The sequence below is a fragment of the Thalassophryne amazonica genome, chromosome 17 (genome assembly GCF_902500255.1).
Source record: "Thalassophryne amazonica chromosome 17, fThaAma1.1, whole genome shotgun sequence".
NCBI lineage: Eukaryota > Metazoa > Chordata > Actinopteri > Batrachoidiformes > Batrachoididae > Thalassophryne > Thalassophryne amazonica.
Genome location: NC_047119.1, coordinates 74,640,899 through 74,665,429, shown reverse-complemented (window position 1 = coordinate 74,665,429; position 24,531 = coordinate 74,640,899). Strand labels below are relative to the sequence as shown.

Sequence of the window (24,531 nt, the reverse complement as noted above, 5' to 3'; positions counted from 1 at the left end):
ATGATGAATATTGTAGCTGGTTGTTGATTGCAGTCGGTTATTTATAAACATTTGGTAATAATGATGAATATTGTAGCTGGTTGTTGATTGTAGTCTGATTGTTATTTCTAAACATTTGATAATAATGATGAATATTGTAGCTGGTTGTTGATTGCAGTCTGTTATTTCTAAACATTTGGTAATAATGATGAATATTGTAGCTGGTTGTTGATTGTAGTCTGATTGTTATTTCTAAACATTTGATAATAATGATGAATATTGTAGCTGGTTGTTGATTGTAATCTGATTGTTATTTCTAAACATTTGGTAATAATGATGAATATTGTAGCTGGTGGTTGATTGTAATCTGATTGTTATTTCTAAACATTTGGTAATAATGATGAATATTGTAGCTGGTTGTTGATTGCAGTCTGTTATTTCTAAACATTTGGTAATAATGATGAATATTGTAGCTGGTTGTTGATTGTAGTCTGATTGTTATTTCTAAACATTTGATAATAATGATGAATATTGTAGCTGGTTGTTGATTGTAATCTGATTGTTATTTCTAAACATTTGGTAATAATGATGAATATTGTAGCTGGTTGTTGATTGCAGTCTCTTATTTCTAAACATTTGATAATAATGATGAATATTGTAGCTGGTTGCTGATTGCAATCTGATTGTTATTTCTAAACATTTGGTAATAATGATGAATATTGTAGCTGGTTGTTGATTGCAGTCTGTTATTTCTAAACATTTGGTAATAATGATGAATATTGTAGCTGGTTGCTGATTGTAGTCTGATTGTTATTTCTAAACATTTGATAATAATGATGAATATTGTAGCTGGTTGTTGATTGCAGTCTGATTGTTATTTCTAAACATTTGATAATGATGAATATTGTAGCTGGTTGCTGATTGTAGTCTGATTGTTATTTCTAAACATTTGATAATAATGATGAATATTGTAGCTGGTTGCTGATTGTAGTCTGATTGTTATTTCTAAACATTTGGTAATAATAATGAATATTGTAGCTGGTTGTTGATTGCAGTCTGTTATTTCTAAACATTTGGTAATAATGATGAATATTGTAGCTGGTTGTTGATTGTAGTCTGATTGTTATTTCTAAACATTTGATAATGATGAATATTGTAGCTGGTTGTTGATTGTAATCTGATTGTTATTTCTAAACATTTGGTAATAATGATGAATATTGTAGCTGGTTGTTGATTGCAGTCTGTTATTTCTAAACATTTGGTAATAATGATGAATATTGTAGCTGGTTGCTGATTGTAGTCTGTTATTTCTAAACATTTGATAATAATGGCTGATTGTAGTCTGATTGTTATTTCTAAACATTTGATAATAATGATGAATATTGTAGCTGGTTGCTGATTGTAGTCTGATTGTTATTTCTGAACATTTGATAATAATGATGAATATTGTAGCTGGTTGCTGATTGTAATCTGATTGTTATTTCTAAACATTTGATAATAATGATGAATATTGTAGCTGGTTGTTGATTGTAGTCTGATTGTTATTTCTGAACATTTGATAATAATGATGAATATTGTAGCTGGTTGCTGATTGTAATCTGATTGTTATTTCTAAACATTTGGTAATAATGATGAATATTGTAGCTGGTTGTTGATTGTAGTCTGATTGTTATTTCTAAACATTTGATAATAATGATGAATATTGTAGCTGGTTGCTGATTGTAATCTGATTGTTATTTCTAAACATTTGGTAATAATGATGAATATTGTAGCTGGTTGTTGATTGTAGTCTGATTGTTATTTCTAAACATTTGGTAATAATGATGAATATTGTAGCTGGTTGTTGATTGTAGTCTGATTGTTATTTCTAAACATTTGGTAATAATGATGAATATTGTAGCTGGTTGTTGATTGTAGTCTGATTGTTATTATCTAAACATTTGATAATAATGATGAATATTGTAGCTGGTTGTTGATTGTCATGATCTGTTATTGTCTAAACATTTGGTAACTAATGATGATATTGTAGCTGGTTGTTGATTGTAAGTCTTATTGTTATTTCTAAACATTTGGATAATATGATGAATAGTGTAGCTGGTTGTTGGATTGTAAGTCTATGTTATTTCGAACATTTGGTAATAATGATGAATATTGTAGCTGGTTGGTTGATGTAGTCTGATTGTTATTTCTAAACATTTGATAATCATGCGAATATTGTGTAGCTGGTTTGTTGGATTGCAGTCTGTTATTCTACAACATTTGTAATAATGATGAACATATTGTAGCTGGTTGTTGATTGTAGTCTGATTGTTATTTCTAAACATTTGGTAATAATGATGAATATTGTAGCTGGTTGTTGATTGTAGTCTGATTGTTATTTCTAACATTTGATAATAATGATGAATATTGTAGCTGGTTGTTGATTGTAGTCTGATTGTTATTTCTAAACATTTGATAATAATGATGAATATTGTAGCTGGTTGTTGATTGTAGTCTGATTGTTATTTCTGAACATTTGATAATAATGATGAATATTGTAGCTGGTTGTTGATTGTAGTCTGATTGTTATTTCTAAACATTTGATAATAATGATGAATATTGTAGCTGGTTGTTGATTGTAGTCTGATTGTTATTTCTAAACATTTGATAATAATGATGAATATTGTAGCTGGTTGTTGATTGTAGTCTGATTGTTATTTCTAAACATTTGATAATAATGATGAATATTGTAGCTGGTTGTTGATTGTAGTCTGATTGTTATTTCTAAACATTTGATAATAATGATGAATATTGTAGCTGGTTGTTGATTGTAGTCTGATTGTTATTTCTAAACATTTGGTAATAATGATGAATATTGTAGCTGGTTGTTGATTGCAGTCTGTTATTTCTAAACATTTGATAATAATGATGAATATTGTAGCTGGTTGCTGATTGTAGTCTGATTGTTATTTCTAAACATTTGGTAATAATGATGAATATTGTAGCTGGTTGTTGATTGTAGTCTGTTATTTCTAAACATTTGATAATAATGATGAATATTGTAGCTGGTTGCTGATTGTAGTCTGATTGTTATTTCTAAACATTTGATAATAATGATGAATATTGTAGCTGGTTGTTGATTGCAGTCTGATTGTTATTTCTAAACATTTGATAATGATGAATATTGTAGCTGGTTGCTGATTGTAGTCTGATTGTTATTTCTAAACATTTGATAATAATGATGAATATTGTAGCTGGTTGCTGATTGTAGTCTGATTGTTATTTCTAAACATTTGATAATAATGATGAATATTGTAGCTGGTTGTTGATTGTAGTCTGATTGTTATTTCTGAACATTTGATAATAATGATGAATATTGTAGCTGGTTGTTGATTGTAGTCTGATTGTTATTTCTGAACATTTGATAATAATGATGAATATTGTAGCTGGTTGTTGATTGTAGTCTGATTGTTATTTCTGAACATTTGATAATAATGATGAATATTGTAGCTGGTTGTTGATTGTAGTCTGATTGTTATTTCTGAACATTTGATAATAATGATGAATATTGTAGCTGGTTGTTGATTGTAGTCTGATTGTTATTTCTGAACATTTGATAATAATGATGAATATTGTAGCTGGTTGTTGATTGTAGTCTGATTGTTATTTCTGAAACATTTGATAATAATGATGAATATTGTAGCTGGTTGTTGATTGTAGTCTGATTGTTATTTCTGAACATTTGATAATAATGATGAATATTGTAGCTGGTTGTTGATTGTAGTCTGATTGTTATTTCTGAACATTTGATAATAATGATGAATATTGTAGCTGGTTGTTGATTGCAGTCTGTTATTTCTAAACATTTGATAATAATGATGAATATTGTAGCTGGTTGTTGATTGTAGTCTGATTGTTATTTCTGAACATTTGATAATAATGATGAATATTGTAGCTGGTTGTTGATTGTAATCTGATTGTTATTTCTGAACATTTGATAATAATGATGAATATTGTAGCTGGTTGTTGATTGTAGTCTGATTGTTATTTCTAAACATTTGATAATAATGATGAATATTGTAGCTGGTTGTTGATTGTAGTCTGATTGTTATTTCTGAACATTTGATAATAATGATGAATATTGTAGCTGGTTGTTGATTGTAGTCTGATTGTTATTTCTGAACATTTGATAATAATGATGAATATTGTAGCTGGTTGTTGATTGTAGTCTGATTGTTATTTCTGAACATTTGATAATAATGATGAATATTGTAGCTGGTTGTTGATTGTAGTCTGATTGTTATTTCTGAACATTTGATAATAATGATGAATATTGTAGCTGGTTGCTGATTGTAGTCTGATTGTTATTTCTGAACATTTGATAATAATGATGAATATTGTAGCTGGTTGTTGATTGTAGTCTGATTGTTATTTCTGAACATTTGATAATAATGATGAATATTGTAGCTGGTTGTTGATTGTAGTCTGATTGTTATTTCTGAACATTTGATAATAATGATGAATATTGTAGCTGGTTGTTGATTGTAGTCTGATTGTTATTTCTGAACATTTGATAATAATGATGAATATTGTAGCTGGTTGTTGATTGTAGTCTGATTGTTATTTCTGAACATTTGATAATAATGATGAATATTGTAGCTGGTTGTTGATTGTAGTCTGATTGTTATTTCTGAACATTTGATAATAATGATGAATATTGTAGCTGGTTGTTGATTGTAGTCTGACTGTTATTTCTGAACATTTGATAATAATGATGAATATTGTAGCTGGTTGTTGATTGTAGTCTGATTGTTATTTCTGAACATTTGATAATAATGATGAATATTGTAGCTGGTTGTTGATTGTAGTCTGATTGTTATTTCTGAACATTTGATAATAATGATGAATATTGTAGCTGGTTGTTGATTGTAGTCTGATTGTTATTTCTGAACATTTGATAATAATGATGAATATTGTAGCTGGTTGTTGATTGTAGTCTGATTGTTATTTCTGAAACATTTGATAATAATGATGAATATTGTAGCTGGTTGTTGATTGTAGTCTGATTGTTATTTCTGAACATTTGATAATAATGATGAATATTGTAGCTGGTTGTTGATTGTAGTCTGATTGTTATTTCTGAACATTTGATAATAATGATGAATATTGTAGCTGGTTGTTGATTGTAGTCTGATTGTTATTTCTGAACATTTGATAATAATGATGAATATTGTAGCTGGTTGTTGATTGTAGTCTGATTGTTATTTCTGAACATTTGATAATAATGATGAATATTGTAGCTGGTTGTTGATTGTAGTCTGATGTTATTTCTGAACATTTGATAATAATGATGAATATTGTAGCTGGTTGTTGATTGTAGTCTGATTGTTATTTCTGAACATTTGATAATAATGATGAATATTGTAGCTGGTTGTTGATTGTAGTCTGACTGTTATTTCTGAACATTTGATAATAATGATGAATATTGTAGCTGGTTGTTGATTGTAGTCTGATTGTTATTTCTGAACATTTGATAATAATGATGAATATTGTAGCTGGTTGTTGATTGTAGTCTGACTTGTTATTTCTGAACATTTGATAATAATGATGAATATTGTAGCTGGTTGTTGATTGTAGTCTGATTGTTATTTCTGAACATTTGATAATAATGATGAATATTGTAGCTGGTTGTTGATTGTAGTCTGACTGTTATTTCTGAACATTTGATAATAATGATGAATATTGTAGCTGGTTGTTGATTGTAGTCTGATTGTTATTTCTGAACATTTGATAATAATGATGAATATTGTAGCTGGTTGTTGATTGTAGTCTGATTGTTATTTCTGAACATTTGATAATAATGATGAATATTGTAGCTGGTTGTTGATTGTAGTCTGATTGTTATTTCTGAACATTTGATAATAATGATGAATATTGTAGCTGGTTGTTGATTGTAGTCTGATTGTTATTTCTGAACATTTGATAATAATGATGAATATTGTAGCTGGTTGTTGATTGTAGTCTGACTGTTATTTCTGAACATTTGATAATAATGATGAATATTGTAGCTGGTTGTTGATTGTAGTCTGATTGTTATTTCTGAACATTTGATAATAATGATGAATATTGTAGCTGGTTGTTGATTGTAGTCTGACTGTTATTTCTGAACATTTGATAATAATGATGAATATTGTAGCTGGTTGTTGATTGTAGTCTGATTGTTATTTCTAAACATTTGATAATAATGATGAATATTGTAGCTGGTTGTTGATTGTAGTCTGACTGTTATTTCTGAACATTTGATAATAATGATGAATATTGTAGCTGGTTGTTGATTGTAGTCTGATTGTTATTTCTGAACATTTGATAATAATGATGAATATTGTAGCTGGTTGTTGATTGTAGTCTGACTGTTATTTCTGAACATTTGATAATAATGATGAATATTGTAGCTGGTTGTTGATTGTAGTCTGATTGTTATTTCTGAACATTTGATAATAATGATGAATATTGTAGCTGGTTGTTGATTGTAGTCTGATTGTTATTTCTGAACATTTGATAATAATGATGAATATTGTAGCTGGTTGTTGATTGTAGTCTGATTGTTATTTCTGAACATTTGATAATAATGATGAATATTGTAGCTGGTTGTTGATTGTAGTCTGACTGTTATTTCTGAACATTTGATAATAATGATGAATATTGTAGCTGGTTGTTGATTGTAGTCTGATTGTTATTTCTGAACATTTGATAATAATGATGAATATTGTAGCTGGTTGTTGATTGTAGTCTGACTGTTATTTCTGAACATTTGATAATAATGATGAATATTGTAGCTGGTTGTTGATTGTAGTCTGATTGTTATTTCTGAACATTTGATAATAATGATGAATATTGTAGCTGGTTGTTGATTGTAGTCTGACTGTTATTTCTGAACATTTGATAATAATGATGAATATTGCAGCTGGTTGTTGATTGTAGTCTGATTGTTATTTCTGAACATTTGATAATAATGATGAATATTGTAGCTGGTTGTTGATTGTAGTCTGATTGTTATTTCTGAACATTTGATAATAATGATGAATATTGTAGCTGGTTGTTGATTGTAGTCTGATTGTTATTTCTGAACATTTGATAATAATGATGAATATTGTAGCTGGTTGTTGATTGTAGTCTGACTGTTATTTCTGAACATTTGATAATAATGATGAATATTGTAGCTGGTTGTTGATTGTAGTCTGATTGTTATTTCTGAACATTTGATAATAATGATGAATATTGTAGCTGGTTGTTGATTGTAGTCTGACTGTTATTTCTGAACATTTGATAATAATGATGAATATTGTAGCTGGTTGTTGATTGTAGTCTGATTGTTATTTCTGAACATTTGATAATAATGATGAATATTGTAGCTGGTTGTTGATTGTAGTCTGACTGTTATTTCTGAACATTTGATAATAATGATGAATATTGTAGCTGGTTGTTGATTGTAGTCTGATTGTTATTTCTGAACATTTGATAATAATGATGAATATTGTAGCTGGTTGTTGATTGTAGTCTGACTGTTATTTCTGAACATTTGATAATAATGATGAATATTGCAGCTGGTTGTTGATTGTAGTCTGATTGTTATTTCTGAACATTTGATAATAATGATGAATATTGTAGCTGGTTGTTGATTGTAGTCTGATTGTTATTTCTGAACATTTGATAATAATGATGAATATTGTAGCTGGTTGTTGATTGTAGTCTGACTGTTATTTCTGAACATTTGATAATAATGATGAATATTGTAGCTGGTTGCTGATTGTAGTCTGATTGTTATTTCTGAACATTTGATAATAATGATGAATATTGTAGCTGGTTGTTGATTGTAGTCTGACTGTTATTTCTGAACATTTGATAATAATGATGAATATTGTAGCTGGTTGTTGATTGTAGTCTGACTGTTATTTCTGAACATTTGATAATAATGATGAATATTGTAGCTGGTTGTTGATTGTAGTCTGATTGTTATTTCTGAACATTTGATAATAATGATGAATATTGTAGCTGGTTGTTGATTGTAGTCTGACTGTTATTTCTGAACATTTGATAATAATGATGAATATTGTAGCTGGTTGTTGATTGTAGTCTGACTGTTATTTCTGAACATTTGATAATAATGATGAATATTGTAGCTGGTTGTTGATTGTAGTCTGATTGTTATTTCTGAACATTTGATAATAATGATGAATATTGTAGCTGGTTGTTGATTGTAGTCTGACTGTTATTTCTGAACATTTGATAATAATGATGAATATTGTAGCTGGTTGTTGATTGTAGTCTGATTGTTATTTCTGAACATTTGATAATAATGATGAATATTGTAGCTGGTTGTTGATTGTAGTCTGATTGTTATTTCTGAACATTTGATAATAATGATGAATATTGTAGCTGGTTGTTGATTGTAGTCTGATTGTTATTTCTGAACATTTGATAATAATGATGAATATTGTAGCTGGTTGTTGATTGTAGTCTGACTGTTATTTCTGAACATTTGATAATAATGATGAATATTGTAGCTGGTTGCTGATTGTAGTCTGATTGTTATTTCTGAACATTTGATAATAATGATGAATATTGTAGCTGGTTGTTGATTGTAGTCTGACTGTTATTTCTGAACATTTGATAATAATGATGAATATTGTAGCTGGTTGTTGATTGTAGTCTGATTGTTATTTCTGAACATTTGATAATAATGATGAATATTGTAGCTGGTTGTTGATTGTAGTCTGACTGTTATTTCTGAACATTTGATAATAATGATGAATATTGTAGCTGGTTGCTGATTGTAGTCTGATTGTTATTTCTGAACATTTGATAATAATGATGAATATTGTAGCTGGTTGTTGATTGTAGTCTGACTGTTATTTCTGAACATTTGATAATAATGATGAATATTGTAGCTGGTTGTTGATTGTAGTCTGACTGTTATTTCTGAACATTTGATAATAATGATGAATATTGTAGCTGGTTGTTGATTGTAGTCTGATTGTTATTTCTGAACATTTGATAATAATGATGAATATTGTAGCTGGTTGTTGATTGTAGTCTGACTGTTATTTCTGAACATTTGATAATAATGATGAATATTGTAGCTGGTTGTTGATTGTAGTCTGATTGTTATTTCTGAACATTTGATAATAATGATGAATATTGTAGCTGGTTGTTGATTGTAGTCTGACTGTTATTTCTGAACATTTGATAATAATGATGAATATTGTAGCTGGTTGTTGATTGTAGTCTGATTGTTATTTCTGAACATTTGATAATAATGATGAATATTGTAGCTGGTTGTTGATTGTAGTCTGACTGTTATTTCTGAACATTTGATAATAATGATGAATATTGTAACTGGTTGTTGATTGTAGTCTGATTGTTATTTCTGAACATTTGATAATAATGATGAATATTGTAGCTGGTTGTTGATTGTAGTCTGACTGTTATTTCTGAACATTTGATAATAATGATGAATATTGTAACTGGTTGTTGATTGTAGTCTGATTGTTATTTCTGAACATTTGATAATAATGATGAATATTGTAGCTGGTTGTTGATTGTAGTCTGACTGTTATTTCTGAACATTTGATAATAATGATGAATATTGTAGCTGGTTGTTGATTGTAGTCTGATTGTTATTTCTGAACATTTGATAATAATGATGAATATTGTAGCTGGTTGTTGATTGTAGTCTGATTGTTATTTCTGAACATTTGATAATAATGATGAATATTGTAGCTGGTTGTTGATTGTAGTCTGACTGTTATTTCTGAACATTTGATAATAATGATGAATATTGTAACTGGTTGTTGATTGTAGTCTGATTGTTATTTCTGAACATTTGATAATAATGATGAATATTGTAGCTGGTTGTTGATTGTAGTCTGATTGTTATTTCTGAACATTTGATAATAATGATGAATATTGTAGCTGGTTGTTGATTGTAGTCTGATTGTTATTTCTGAACATTTGATAATAATGATGAATATTGTAGCTGGTTGTTGATTGTAGTCTGACTGTTATTTCTGAACATTTGATAATAATGATGAATATTGTAGCTGGTTGTTGATTGTAGTCTGATTGTTATTTCTGAACATTTGATAATAATGATGAATATTGTAGCTGGTTGTTGATTGTAGTCTGACTGTTATTTCTGAACATTTGATAATAATGATGAATATTGTAGCTGGTTGTTGATTGTAGTCTGATTGTTATTTCTGAACATTTGATAATAATGATGAATATTGTAGCTGGTTGTTGATTGTAGTCTGACTGTTATTTCTGAACATTTGATAATAATGATGAATATTGCAGCTGGTTGTTGATTGTAGTGTGATTATTATTTTTCTTGTGCTCTGATAAGCTGAAGTTTGAGGGGCATCAACAGGATCTCATCATCATCCTGGTGTCATCAAATCAACAGCTTGATTTCACAGTGGTTCTTTGACCCCAAATGGTACCTGAACATGACTAACAGTAAGTTTCCTCCAGGGGGCGGCATTTAACTGTAGACTGCACCAAAACATCTGCATGAGTCCAAGAGTTTCCATCAGAACACTGAGTGGAGCAGTAACAGGCAGAAACCTGTCCAATCACAGCCCAAGTTGTGTCCTGGGTGTTTTGGGGTCTCTCACTCGTCTCCTCCCAGTTTTGTTTTGACCGTGAGATTTAAAAGCATATGTATCGATAAAGAAGCCTGATGTTTTTATTAATGAACAGATGTGTAAAAAAATTTAAGTTATCAAGATATGCGTGGTTTTTGTGGATGCTCAAAGCGACCGTGATGTGCACCAGAAACTCAAACACAACATTCTGACCTGAAGCTTCGACCTTCACTGTGGAAGCAGAAGATGAAGCTCACCAGATTAAATTGCTGCTGGAGCTTCTCGTTGGCGTAGTTGATGCAAAACTGCTCAAAACTGTTGACCTCAAAGGTCTCAAAGCTGCAGGGATGTAACAGTCCACATGTTAGCACCGGGACGGGGGGGCAGGGTCACACACGTGCACTCACACAAACACAATCAGATGACAACACCCAGAGGGTCAAAGGTCAGATTACAAGAATGCAGCTGAGTCCTGAAATAACCAAATTCATTTTGACACACACACCTCTAAGTCCAAATTCTGACCTTCGCGGCCTCTTCTGATTCGACCTTTGTGCCCCCCCCCTTTGATCTGACCTCCCCTTTTTGAAAGGTCAAAGACCAAACTCGGTAAATGAATGTTCCTGAAGGCATTTTCTTGAATCTTTGCTTCCAAATATCAGGGAATTATAGGTGTTGGCCTTGCAAAAGTGCCGCTGCCCCAGAAAAGCAAATGACCTTGACCTCCAGAGCTTGTCCTGAGGTCAAATTTAATTTCTGAGTGAAACATGACGTGTGGTACATCAAATGAAAGGTCTTAGTGAGTGTTCTCCAAAGATATCAGGATTACTCCGGTACGACTGCACTGAGTGACGTTATGATGGAAAGAGAGGGTCAAATAACGACGTTCAGGCCTACGTTAGCGATTGACCTTGACATTGATGGTTGATGTCCGATGTTTCTACCCTGCTTTTGTCAAGTTCAGGTGATGGAATGAGGTACAAAAGCATGAAACTGTCCAAAGAAATGTGGTATGGGCACCAAGAAGTTATACGTATTCAACAGAGTGCAGACTTATACTATTCAATATCAATTCAATCACTGATGGTAGTTGCAGAGCCATATAATCAATAAATCGTTGATTTATTGAAAGCAAGATCAAAATAAGCCTTTATGTATCACCCAACAATTTATTATGTAACTTCCTTTACATACAAACACAGAAACTGAAATTCCAGGTATTGCGACAAACGCATCAAGCTGTTTTGTGCAGCTTCATGGTTCTTTGTGGTTTTCATTCACCTTTTGGAAAAACAGCCGTCACCCTCAGGGCAACGGTTTTTATTGGTTTGTTGTTTAATAGCCAGCACCTGAGTATATTCATGCAGCGCATGCGTGACGTCCCACACAGACGCCCATACGCACGTCTGTCTGTTTCGTGGACAGAGTGGACGTGTCAAGGACAGTAACAGTCAGTGTGGCACGAAAATGTGTTTGGGGCAGAAGGAAACGTTTATTCTTAAAGAAACAAAGTCGGTGTTTGACCGTTAGCTCTTTAAATACGCCTGATATCTGAGGAGGCGGCGCCCTCGACAGCAGTCTGTCACGTGTCAAACGCCAACGTCAAGGTTTCAGAAGCACAAAATAAAGACGCTGTGAGCGGAGCAGGACCTGAGCTGGGATGGACATCAGCTCTGCAGTCATGTTTCAAACCTTTGAAAAACTCCACAAACATCACTTTCAGGATTCCAGAGACCCAAACTTAGCTCGTCCTCTTACCCGTAGATGTCCAGCACGCCAATGAAGAGGTGGGTTTTGGAGGTGGTGTGCAAGACCCTGTTGATGTGTCCCACGATCCAGTCAAACATGTGTGCGTAGATGTGTTTGGCCAGAGCGTCACGGGCGTTTTGCGCCTGCTCTTTGGACATATTTTTAACGTAGGTCTCGGAAGTGGTGACCAGCTTCCTGCGGCACAGCCAGTGCTCCATCTGCTGCTGCTCCACCCCCAGCAGCCTGCAGAAGTGCTTCAGGTGGGGGTCGTTCTTCTGCAAACACACACACACACACACACGCTGAGTGTTAGAGGGTCTTTGAGGTGTTTAGACGGGAACGGTCACGGTGACGTACTGAGATGCGACAGGACTCTCCGTCTCTCTCAGACAAGATCTCTACGTTTCCCACATGCAGGATTGATGCAACAATCTTGAAGATGCTGCTCTGGATGTTTTCCTTTATCCCTGGAAAACAGAAACAGATTTAAGAGTCATGAGAGTCGCGCACACTGTGTTTATTGGCGTTACACGGCTGGATGACGCCTCAGTCCAGGACCTCCTGCAGGTGAACATCAGAACCTGGAAGGAGCCCTTTGAGGCTCTGTGTTTTGTTCAAGGACACTGACCTACGGCGGCCGTCTGTCCGCTGGGAGGAAGGTGTCACGTATTCACGCACTGCACCAAAGCACAACACGCCTCTGTGCAGCACTCAGAGCGGACGCACGAGACGTCCGGGACTCACCAGACCTCAGTGGAGGACAAACCAATTTCATTTAGACAAAAAAACAAAAGTCAAGGTAAAGGGCAAAGGTCAAAAGGTCCCAGTGTTTAGTGAGGCAGGACAGTTAGGTATTTTTTTTTTTGTCGTTGTCCAGCAGGGTGAAAATTCAACGTGTTCTTGAAGCATCAGCTTTCAGTTTCAATTCAGAATTACGACATTTTTACACACAGGCCCACACAGGTGTAATGTGGTCAAACTTTCTGCCTCGAGTCAAAAGTCTGGCTGCAGCATTTTGAACCAGTTGAAGACCCCTAATTTTAGACTGCAGCAAACCAGAAAATAGAACATTGCAGTAGTCCAATCTAGAAGAGATAAATGCATGGATCAGGGTCTCAGCATCAGCCGTAGACAGGATGGGACAAATCTTCACTATATTTCACAGCTGGAAGAAAGTAGTCCTAGTAATATCTCTAATGTGGAAGTCAAAGGACAATGTAGGATCAAAAATGACCCCAAGGTTCCTCACTTTGTCAGTGTGATGTATGACACACGAGCCTAGGCTAAGCGTTAACTGGTCAAACTGATGTAGATGCCGCACTGTCAGAGTTCAAAAGTAGGAAGTTTCTAGACATCCAACTTCTCACTGATGCAAGGCAATCTTCTAAAGATTTTATGTGGATGGGATCACCAGCAGTTATCGGCATGTATAACTGAGTATCATCAGCAAAGCAATGAAAGTTAATCTGAAAACACCACAATATGTGCCCAAGTGGTGCTATATAAAGGGAGAAAAGCAGGGAGCCTAAGACGGACCCCTGTGGAACCCCAAATTTCATGTCACTAAGGTTAGAGGTAGTGTTACTGTACAAAACACAGAACGACTGGTCAGGTATGACGTCAGCCATGCAAGGGCACTCCCAGTAATCACAAAATGATTTTCCAGCCTATCAAGTAGAATTCGATGATCCACTGTATCAAACACAGCACTGACATCTAACAGCAACAGAACCGTAGTGGTGTCCAAATCCATTGTAAGCAGAAGATCATTCACCACTTTAGTGAGAGCCGTCTCTGTGGAATGATATTTTCTAAAAGCAGACTGCAGTGGCTCAAAGAGATTATTCTCAGTATGATAGTCCACGAGCTGCTGTGAAACCACTTTTTCCAGAATTTTAGAACAAAATGATAGATTTGATATCGGCCGATAGTTTTTCAATACACTAGATTAGGTTTCTTAAGTAATGGTTTAATCACTGCAGATTTGAAACATTTAGGAACAGATCCAGAAGTTAAAGAAAGATTAATAATTTCCAGCACAGTCGGCCCAAGAGTGGACCACAGGTCCTTAAACAGTTTTGTTGGTATAGGATCAAATAAACAGGTTGTGCTTTTTGTTGACATTACGAGTTTTGTCAGCATGCCTAGTGAGATACTGTCAAATTCTGTAAATCTAGGTAATACCTCAGTAGTGGTGCCCATATCAATAGCAGGGTGTAGTGGCTGGGTTAAGGCATGCTGGGATATGTTTAACCTGATGTCTTCTATTTTCTTCTCAAAGTAATCCAGGAAATCTTGCAGAGCGAACTACAGGTGGTTGTCCATGAATAAGTGTTGCCACCGTGTCGAACAAGAACTTTGAGTTATGCTTATTTTTGTTAATCAAATCAGAGTAATAGGTCCACTTTGTAGCCAGTAATGCATGTTTATAGTCTAAGATAGCATCACACCATGTGAGGTGGAATACTTCTAATTTTGAACTACGCCATTTCAGTTCCAGACCTCTTGCTTTATGCTTGAGGTCACGCAGGTAATCACTAAACCAAGGTGACTGTGATTTGGGGGATCACGGTTTTAACACAGGTGGCGCAATCATGTCGAGTGTAGTTTTGAGCACTGAGTTTAAACTATCCACAAGTCTGTCCAGTAATTGAGTCGAAACTGACATGAAGACATCAGACAGTCTAGGTTCCAGTTCAGTTTTAGTTCAAGAGTTGATGTGTCACTGCAATGATAAATACAGGGATGAGAATGGGCAAAGAAAAGACCCTCTGAAAAGCAGCAGGGGCCCGGGGGGTCGCCATAGGCCCCCAGCAGGGTCCAGGGACAGGGCCCCTGGTGGGTGCCCACAGGTGAGCATTTTAGAGGTATTTCAGGGCTACTAGAGAGACCTAATTTCATGAATTTGCATTTTCTATGTTTTGTATGTTGGGGTTTCAATTTCAACATCATCCAATGTAGTAACGGGTATTAAGTTTGCAAAGCATATCTCTCTATGATTTTTATGGACATGTCTACAGAAGCAGGCCACAGTCTCAACTTGATGAATTTCCCTCCCTGCCACATAAACTGCACTATCACCATAGTGGATTTTCTGCACTAATTTCCCTGCTAATGGATTCCACACCCACATTTGTCATAAACCTTGTAGGGTCTCTAATCACCTGCTCCGTGGCCTGATGTAAAGTCATAATGTTACCCTTCCTGTAGAGCTTAATCATTGATGACTGATTAGAGTTAAAGATGAGTTTTCAGTATCAACGATCAGTAACAGGGTCAGGGATGACTGATTACGGTTAAAGGTGAGTATTCAGGAACACTCACCTTTAACCCTAATCAGTCATCCCTGACCATGTTACTGAACTTTGATCCTGAACACTCATCTTTAAACCTCATCAGTCATTACTCCAAAGTGGAGGAAATTAATCCTTCCCCCCCAAAAAATCTATTCACAATACCCCATAATGACAAAGTGAAAAAAGTTTTGTTTTGTTTTAAGTTTTTGCAAATTTATAAAAAGTAAATACATAAAAAACTAAGTGCTTGAAATACTTTCTGGATGCACTGCATTTCTGTTGAATTCTGTGTTGAATTCCTGGAATTGCACATTTCTGGAGGGTCTGATCAGCTCCTCCCAGGTCTCTCTGGATGCCAGAGACCGAGCACCCAGAGAAATGAATGTATCTGCCGAGATCAGTGACAGTCTCCAGAGACACTTCTGATGGCCGAGTCCAGGGAGTCACTGAAAGTCTGGATCCAGGACCGTCACAAACTCAGACACTCTGATTCTCTCATTCAGACAGCTGGATTCGGTTTTGTAATGAAACAGGAACAGTGCCACGGTCACCGCAGCTCTCCTGGATCATACAAGACATCACAGTCTCAGCTGGAATAGTGGGCGTGGCCAAACTCCAAAGGAGGTGTTAAGGTCAAAGTTAAAATACAGTCACAAGCAGTGACTGACAGGGTCCAAGCCCTGTTCGAGCACGTTGACCTGAGTCCCTCAGATGCCCTTGTCTGTGTGTCGTAGCGGCACCTTGGGGAAAACTGCTGCCACACTCGGCGTGTAGGTGCAAAACAGAGTAGAGATCAGTCAAATGACCAAGAACCACGGCTCTAAGATGGAGGGTTCAGTGCTTATTACCAAAAGTCTATGGTGGTGGTTTTAGCGCCCCCTTTATGTTGCATAACATATGAGTTTTTGTAAAATGTCATTCTGATCATGTCCCCTAAGTTTGACTTCAAAAGAGTCATTCCTTCATGAGCTGAACCTTATTTACTGAGTTAGGCCACACCCACTCATCTGTGGCAACCAATAGCAGCACAATAGAAATCCCTGTGCCAGCTCTTGTGCTGCTCAGTCCAGAAATGCTGTGTGCCAAATTTTATGAAGACTGAACAAAAATTGTGGGAGCAGCAGTGAATTTTTAATAAAAATAAAAACACTTTTACACACTATTCAAAATGGCAGAAAATGTTCCAGGCAAAAGTAGGCGTGGCCAGTGTTGTTAACTGAAGGGTAATGAGCTTCCAGGCGATGCCAGGACATAAGCTCACTGGACCTTCAGTCCAGGTAAGAGTCCGAACTCCTTGTCTGAGACCTTCTTCTCCAGCTGATGGACCTGCTGTTTGTTCAAACATTCCAACCAAACAGCTTCCTGAAGTGTCGGCGGGAACGTGGCGTTCTGCCGCCGTGCGTGCCGTCCTTACCCAACATCGCAAAGGCCACTCTGGTCTTATCAAAATCATCAGCATCATTGACTCCTTCGATGAAGATGTTCTCTCCTAAGGAGGTGTAGATAAAGTCTTCTGCACTGCCTGAACGGACACACAAACACACGACTTCAACACCTGTGTGGACAAAAACATGCAAAAACAACAGCAGGAGGTGGAACCAGTGCTTGGTTCAGATCTCATGTGGTTATGGTTTTGTGGTTCACTTTTATGCTGAGGACATGGCCTCAGCATAAAAGGACTTGACAATGGACTTGACCAGCGTAAAACTTTTATTTCCTGATCCAATATCCCAGAGGTTTGAGGTGGGTTCATCCGTCCAGCTGGTACTGTCTGTGGCTGACTGATCAAAGACGACTGTGGTGTTTTTGTTTCTGCTGCTGAGGAACATGGAACAGCAGCTATGACTAAATCAAATCAACAAAGTGTCCATTAAAATTTACTCTGCGTTCCTCCAGTTAAGGAGTCAGCAAGGCGTAGAAATGTAGTTGCTTTTTTTAATGCATGCTCCAGTCAGCAGGGCAAGTTCTGTTGGAAAACCAAACACCTTGAAGTCCAGCTGCTAAAAGTCAACCCGCTCAAAGCTCATGCGCTCAAAATCTGCTCAGTGCACATCGGAGGTCACCGCCTGATGAAGCCAACAGACCCACATCATGAGCAAAAAGCAGAGATGCAGCTCTGAGGTCACCAAACTGGACACCCTCCGGGCCCGGCTGCACCTTAAAATCTCGTCCATGAACATCATAAACAGGACTGATGACAAGCGGCAGCTTGTAATTTAGACTAGTGGTCAAACTCCCAAATCCCGTCTAATATCTTTGGAAGGGCGAAGAGCTGGTCCACCATTCCAGGACCAGGACAGAACCCACATTGCTACTCCTGAATCTGAGGTTCGAACAGTCTAAGTCTCCTCTAGTACCTTGGCAGAAGCTGAGAAGTGTGACTCCTCAAAACTGGAACACACTCTCCGGTCCCCTCTTTTAAATATGGGGAACACTACCCCAGTTTGCCAATCCAGAGGTACTGTCCCATGTAACATTGGATTAGCTTGTCAGCCGTGACGGCCCAACAACATCCAGAAACTTCAGCATCTCAGGACGAATCTCACCTGTCACCTGTTTTGGTGACTTCCGCTAGTGTGATGGTACCAGATCCGCCCTAGTCTTCCATCACTAACTTATCAATTGAGGGCAAGTCAGTGAGGTTGAGGTGATCTTCAATGTGTTCTTTCACTGCCTGACAATATCCTCAGGCCAGTTTAGCAGCTCTCTTCTCTTGCTAAATACAGCCTGGGCCAAGAAATGCCTTCCTTTACGAAGGCTTACTGAAAGTCATGCTCCATGGCCTCTACAAACTCCTCCTGCACCCAAATTTCTGCCTCAACCATCAATGAGGCTGTAGCTCTTCTGGCCTGCAGGCACCTGTACACTGATGTTGGAGAACTCTGTATCAACCAAACATGAAAGGCTTCCTTCTTCAGCCTGATGGCCTCCTTCTATGTCTGGGCAGCTCCCTCTGTTTCTTCAGAGGTGTGAGTTGAAGGCCATCTGGACAGGTGCTTCCACTATGTGTTCCCAGAAAACCCTGACCATGTGTTTGCGTCTTCCAAGTTCGTTCGGTGGCTTACCCCACCATCTGACCCTTATCATCACCAGGTGAAATCATTGACAGCTCCACCCTTCTCTTCACCAGCATGTCCAAGACACACGGTCGCAGGCCTGATGACACCATTCAAAAATCAATCATCAACCATTGGCTGAGGGGGTTTGACTTGATCCAATTCATTTTACTGATATAACGCCAAATCACAACAACACTGCCTCAGGGCAATGCACACGGGTAAGGTCCAACACTTTCTGGGACCACGTGTACTTATGAACATCCTTGTGCTCAAACATAATGTTTGCTATGGACAATCACACCGAAGTCCAACAATAAACGGGGGGGGGGGGGGGGGGGGGGGGGTAGCAGAGAAGCTTCCTCCTAATCACTCCCCTCCAAGTTTCTCCATCACTGACCATGTGTGGATTGAAATCCTCCAGTAGAACTATGGAGTCTCCAGCAGGAACCTACTAAGAGTCTCCATGAAGGTTGGACACTCTGAACTGCTGTTGTCAGATTCTTGTCACAGAGTCACAGCCGGAGAAAACTCCAAAACCATGGCACTTCGCATCAGTACCACCAAACCCGCCCGGCACTTCTCACCCTGGACACCTCCAGCGAAAGAGGAAGTCCAGCAGCCAAAATGCCTCACTTTCCAATTTTTGTTGCAATTATAAATGTTTCATCAGTAACAAATAAGCAGCGTCTGCCACAGGCTGAGCCCCGTCAGTCTGCAGAAACCTTCTCCAGCCTCGAGGATTGTCTGTTGCCAGTATTTCTGAGCATGTTCTGCTTGCCTTTGCGAACTCTTTTGTTGTATTGGCCATCAAACCTGGAACATCAGACTTTCTCCAGAATTCAAAGTGAAATGTGCATGTACTCACTCAAAGCGAGGTCTTTCAACTCTGCTAAAGTGGAGGAGGCACACAGCTGGTAGAATATGTGATAATTTCGCTCATCTTCAGCCTGTAAAACCAAGAACAGGTTGATTTCACACCAACAAAGTGCTGGTGGAGAATTGTGTAGCTTCTGTCTGCTGAAGGCTATTTCACCTGAAAAACAACTCGAGATTTCTCTAGCAGATATGTGCGCATATTGGCACCAATGATGTGGTAATGCCTGCTGAAACCGATCTCTATGTACTTTCCAAAGCGGCTGCTGTTGTCATTCCGAGTGGTTTTTGCGTTTCCGATTGCCTTGAGCAGAAAAAACACAGAAGTGAAAAAAAAAACATCAAAACATTACTACATTTAAACAAGCCAACAACCAAACAGACATGACGGTCTTGAAGCTCTGGCGCAGTGTTCAGCTCATTCACAGCGTAATAGAGGCACTGACACAACCACACACCCAGGATCCACCTCAGCAGGCATTCAGAAGACCATCAACAGGCCTTCAGCGGACCGTCAGGGTATCATCAGCGGACCATCAGCAGGCCCTCAGCGGGCCCTCAGCATATCGTCAGTGGACCATCAGCAGACTGTCAGCGGGCCCTCAGTGGACCGCCAGCGGGCCCTGAGAAGACCGCCAGCGGGCCCTCAGCGTATCATCAGTGGACAGTCAGCAGGCCCTCAGTGGACCGCGAGCATGCCCTCAGCGGACCGCCAGTGGGCCCTCAGCGGACAGCCAGCGGGCCCTCAGCGGAACGTCAACGGGCCCTCAGAAGACCGCCAGCGGGCCCTCAGTGTATCATCAGTGGACAGTCAGCAGGCCCTCAGTGGACCATCAGGGTATCATCAGCGGACCATCGCAGGCCCTCAGCGGACTGTCAACAGGCCCTCAGCGGACCGTCAGGGTATCATCAGCGGACCATTAGCAGACCCTCAGCGGACTGTCATCATATCGTCAGTGTACCATCAGCAGACCCTCAGCACGTCCTCAGCGGACCGCCAGCGGGCCCTGAGCGTATCATCAGTGGACAGTCAGCAGGGCCTCAGCGGACCATCAACGGGCCCTCAGAAGATCGCCAGCGGGCCCTCAGCGTATCATCAGTGGACAGTCAGCAGGCCCTCAGCGGACCGCCAGCAGGCCCTCAGCGTATCATCAGTGGACTGCCAGCAGGCCTTCAGCGTATCATCAGTGGACCGCCAGCAGGCCTTCAGCGGGCCCTCAGCGGACCGTCAATAGGCCCTCAGAAGACCGCCAGCAGACCCTCAGCGGACCGCCAGCGGGCCCTCAGTGAACCGAACCGCCAGCGGGCCCTCAGCGGACCATCAACGGGCCCTCAGCGGACCGCCAGCAGGCCCTCAGTGGACCGTCAACAGGCCCTCAGCGTATCATCTGTGGACCGTCAACAGGCCCTCAGTGGACCGCCAGCAGGCCCTCAGCGTATCATCAGTGGACAGTCAGCAGGCCCTCAGTGGACTGCCAGCAGGCCCTCAGCGTATCATCAGTGGACCGTCAACAGGCCCTCAGTGGACCGCCAGCAGGCCCTCAGCGTATCATCAGTGGACGGTCAGCAGGCCCTCAGCGGACTGTCAGTGGACCATCAGCGGGCCCCCAGTGGACCCTCAGCAGACTGTCAGCAGACCATCAGCAGGCCCTCAGGGGACCGTCAACAAGCCCTCAGTGGACCGCCAGCAGGCCCTCAGTGGACCGCCAGCGGGCCCTCAGCGGACCGTCAACGGGTCCTCAGCGGACCGCCAGCGGGCCCTCAGCGGACCGCCAGCGGGCCCTCAGCGGACCGCCAACGGGCCCTCAGCGGACCGTCAACGGGCCCTCAGCGGACCGTCAACAGGCCCTCAGCGTATCATCAGTGGACAGTCAGCAGGCCCTCAGTGGACTGCCAGCAGGCCCTCAGCGTATCATCAGTGGACCGTCAACAGGCCCTCAGTGGACCGTCAACAGGCCCTCAGCGTATCATCTGTGGACCGTCAACAGGCCCTCAGTGGACCGTCAACAGGCCCTCAGCGTATCATCTGTGGACCGTCAACAGGCCCTCAGCGTATCATCAGTGGACCGTCAACAGGCCCTCAGCGTATCATCTGTGGACCGTCAACAGGCCCTCAGTGGACCGTCAACAGGCCCTCAGCGTATCATCTGTGGACCGTCAACAGGCCCTCAGCGTATCATCAGTGGACCGTCAACAGGCCCTCAGCGTATCATCTGTGGACCGTCAACAGGCCCTCAGCGTATCATCAGTGGACTGCCAGCAGGCCCTCAGCGGACTGTCAGTGGACCATCAGCAGGCCCCCAGTGGACCCTCAGCAGACTGTCAGCAGACCATCAGCAGGCCCTCAGGGGACAGTCAGCAGACTGTCAGCATTGGACGTCAGTAATGGACGGTGTCCTTTCCAAATGGACTACAGGCAGTGGCGGCTCATGTTAACCCAATTAAAGCATTCAGATAGTTTTCAGACATTTGTTGAGGAATATTCAAATTATGAAAATCACTTCTGTCTTAAGCTGCAGGAGCCAAGAAGATCTACAAATCCAAGAAGGTCAAAGCTGAACATGATGTCCTCAGAAAAACCAGACAGATGGTCACTGGTGGTTACCAGAGTGTTCACCTCGTGATGTTTTCTACAGCCACTCTGAGTTAATGAGGACGCCCATCAGCATCCTCTGTGTGTGTGTGTGTGTGTGTGTGTGTGTGTGAGGGAGAGATATGGTGACACTTGGACTAACTCACTGACAGCACTGATGTCAGATGTACTTGACTTGTAAAGGTTTGTTATGACTGGAACAGTTTAGGTCACTTACCTCCATAATGGGGTTGGAGGCCAGAACCTTCTCTTCAATATTTGTGTCATTAGCTGAGCCGCCAACGGTAGCAAAAAAGCGCATGGCGTACTTTGCAGAGACCGTTTTTCCGGCCCCTGATTCCCCGCTCACTATGATAGACTGATTCCTCTCATCCCTAAAATGACAGACACACACTTTTATACAACACGACATAAGTGTGACAGAAAGACAAGGATTAGGAATGAACATATCAGAGGGACAGCTCAGGTGGGACGGTTTGGAGACAAAGTCAGAGAGGTGAGACTGAGATGGTTTGGACATGTGCAGAGGAGGGACCCAGGGTATATAGGGGGAAGGATGCTGAGGATGGAGCCACCAGGCAGGAGGAGAAGAGGGAGACCAAAGAGGAGGTTCATGGATGTGCTGAGGGAGGACATGCAGGTGGTTGGTGAGACAGAAGAAGACACAGAGGACAGGGTGAGATGGGAACGATTGATCTGCTGCGGCGTCCCCTAATGGGAGCAGCTGAAAAAATGATCATGATGAATTGAGTTTAGAGACTAGTTTTATACAAGGAGGCCAAATAATGTAATATTATGAGCAAAAAGTACACGACTCAATAAACAGGCCAAATTCACAGTGGTCCCTCCTCATAGTGCAGCAGATAACTCAAACAACCCTGCAAACAAATTTAGCACAAATACTCCTTAGATATTAACTAGGGGAGGTGATGGTCTAGTGGTTAAGGCGTTGGGTTTGAGACCAGAAGATCCTCGGTTCAGATCCCAGCCTGACTGGAAAAATCACTCAGGGCCCTTGGGCAAGGTCTTTAATCCCCTATTGCTCCCAGTGTTTTGTGAGCGCCTTGTATGGCAGCACCTTCACATCGGGGTGAATGTGAGGCATTACTGTAAAGCACTTTGAGCGTCTGATGCAGATGGAAAAGCTCTATATAAATACAGTCTATTTGCCATTTAACTCTTTTGAAAAAAAAAAACTGAGTGGCCACTTGAATTTTCTTTTGGCAGCCAGGTCGGGGTCAACTGAAGAACTACACAGGGGTCAAAATGAAAAGATGCTCCAATCATACTGAAAAATATACCACATCATGTGTCTGTACAGAGTTCCAGAGAATCATCCTCAGCCTGAAACCTGCTCCAGGAACTGCACTAAAAGTAGACCATTTGTTCCCCAATGTCAGTTCCTCTTTTCTCTTCAGACTGAACATGGATCGGGGTGTTCTGGGGCGGCTGCCTGATGTGTGATGGAGGGAGGTGGACCTGTTCAGGACCCCCAGCTGAGAGCCAGCACCTATCACGCCAACCATGGGGAGAAAATATCTGGCCACCCCATCCAAGGGAAGAAAGCCCCATTAATAAAGTGACTACATGATACCTTAAAAGGTATTGCATTTTATTTCATGCAATAAAATGCAAATTAATTCTTTAAAAATCCTACAATGTGATTTTTGTTTATTCCGTCTCTCACAGATGAAGTGTACCTATGATACACATGACACACACCTCTCTGGTCTTTGTAGGTGGGAAAACACAACAGTGGATCAAAAACGGATCTGCCTCACTGTATCTTTGACTAAAGCCTCTTTCACACTGGGCCCACTTCGAGTTGCTTCGTGTGGCGTCTGTGAGCAGGACTTATGTCCTTTTTTGTCCTTTATTTAAATGGATGGATGGATGAGATTTATTGTCATTGTCATTACAAGTGCAACAACAACAAGATTACATCCACACTCACATTTCCACAGACAAAATACAGCAATTAATCCACAGTTATTACTTGTTTACCGTAATAATGGCACACATCAGAATTAAGACAACACATATACATTCAACACTGTTTATCTACACTAAACTTGAAACATTCCATTTTCCAAACTGAGGCGAAGTGAGTGTGTGGTAGCCGCTGCAACAGGAGTCGCACTGCCGCCAGCTTGGGGGGGAACGGGGACCTGCCGCAGCTAAAACCACGCAGCCCCCAGAGGGGAGAAGGGGTGGCGTGAGCGGTGGCCGAGATGGGGTGCGTGATGGGGGGCAGGAGGGCAGGTAGGAGGGAAAGTGGAGCATGCTTCAGTCTTTGTCCATCTGTGAGTCTGTCCTTGTGTACTGGAGTGAGAGAGATAAGGAACAATGGAACACAG

At 39.7% G+C, this 24,531-nt stretch overlaps 1 protein-coding gene across 1 annotated transcript in view; it reads right to left on the bottom strand.

Annotated features, from left to right (window-relative positions):
* The window catches only part of myo5b (myosin VB), a 371,481-nt gene that overhangs the window by 274,714 nt on the left and 72,236 nt on the right, over nucleotides 1–24,531 (bottom strand). Inside the window, exons 5-11 of the mRNA XM_034191847.1 lie at nucleotides 22,392–22,548; nucleotides 19,742–19,885; nucleotides 19,574–19,655; nucleotides 17,064–17,171; nucleotides 12,711–12,820; nucleotides 12,363–12,628; nucleotides 10,862–10,943 (exon numbers count right to left, since the gene is read on the bottom strand). Of these exons, the coding sequence (XP_034047738.1) occupies nucleotides 10,862–10,943; nucleotides 12,363–12,628; nucleotides 12,711–12,820; nucleotides 17,064–17,171; nucleotides 19,574–19,655; nucleotides 19,742–19,885; nucleotides 22,392–22,548 (949 nt within the window). The remainder of the gene's footprint in view (nucleotides 1–10,861; nucleotides 10,944–12,362; nucleotides 12,629–12,710; nucleotides 12,821–17,063; nucleotides 17,172–19,573; nucleotides 19,656–19,741; nucleotides 19,886–22,391; nucleotides 22,549–24,531) is intronic.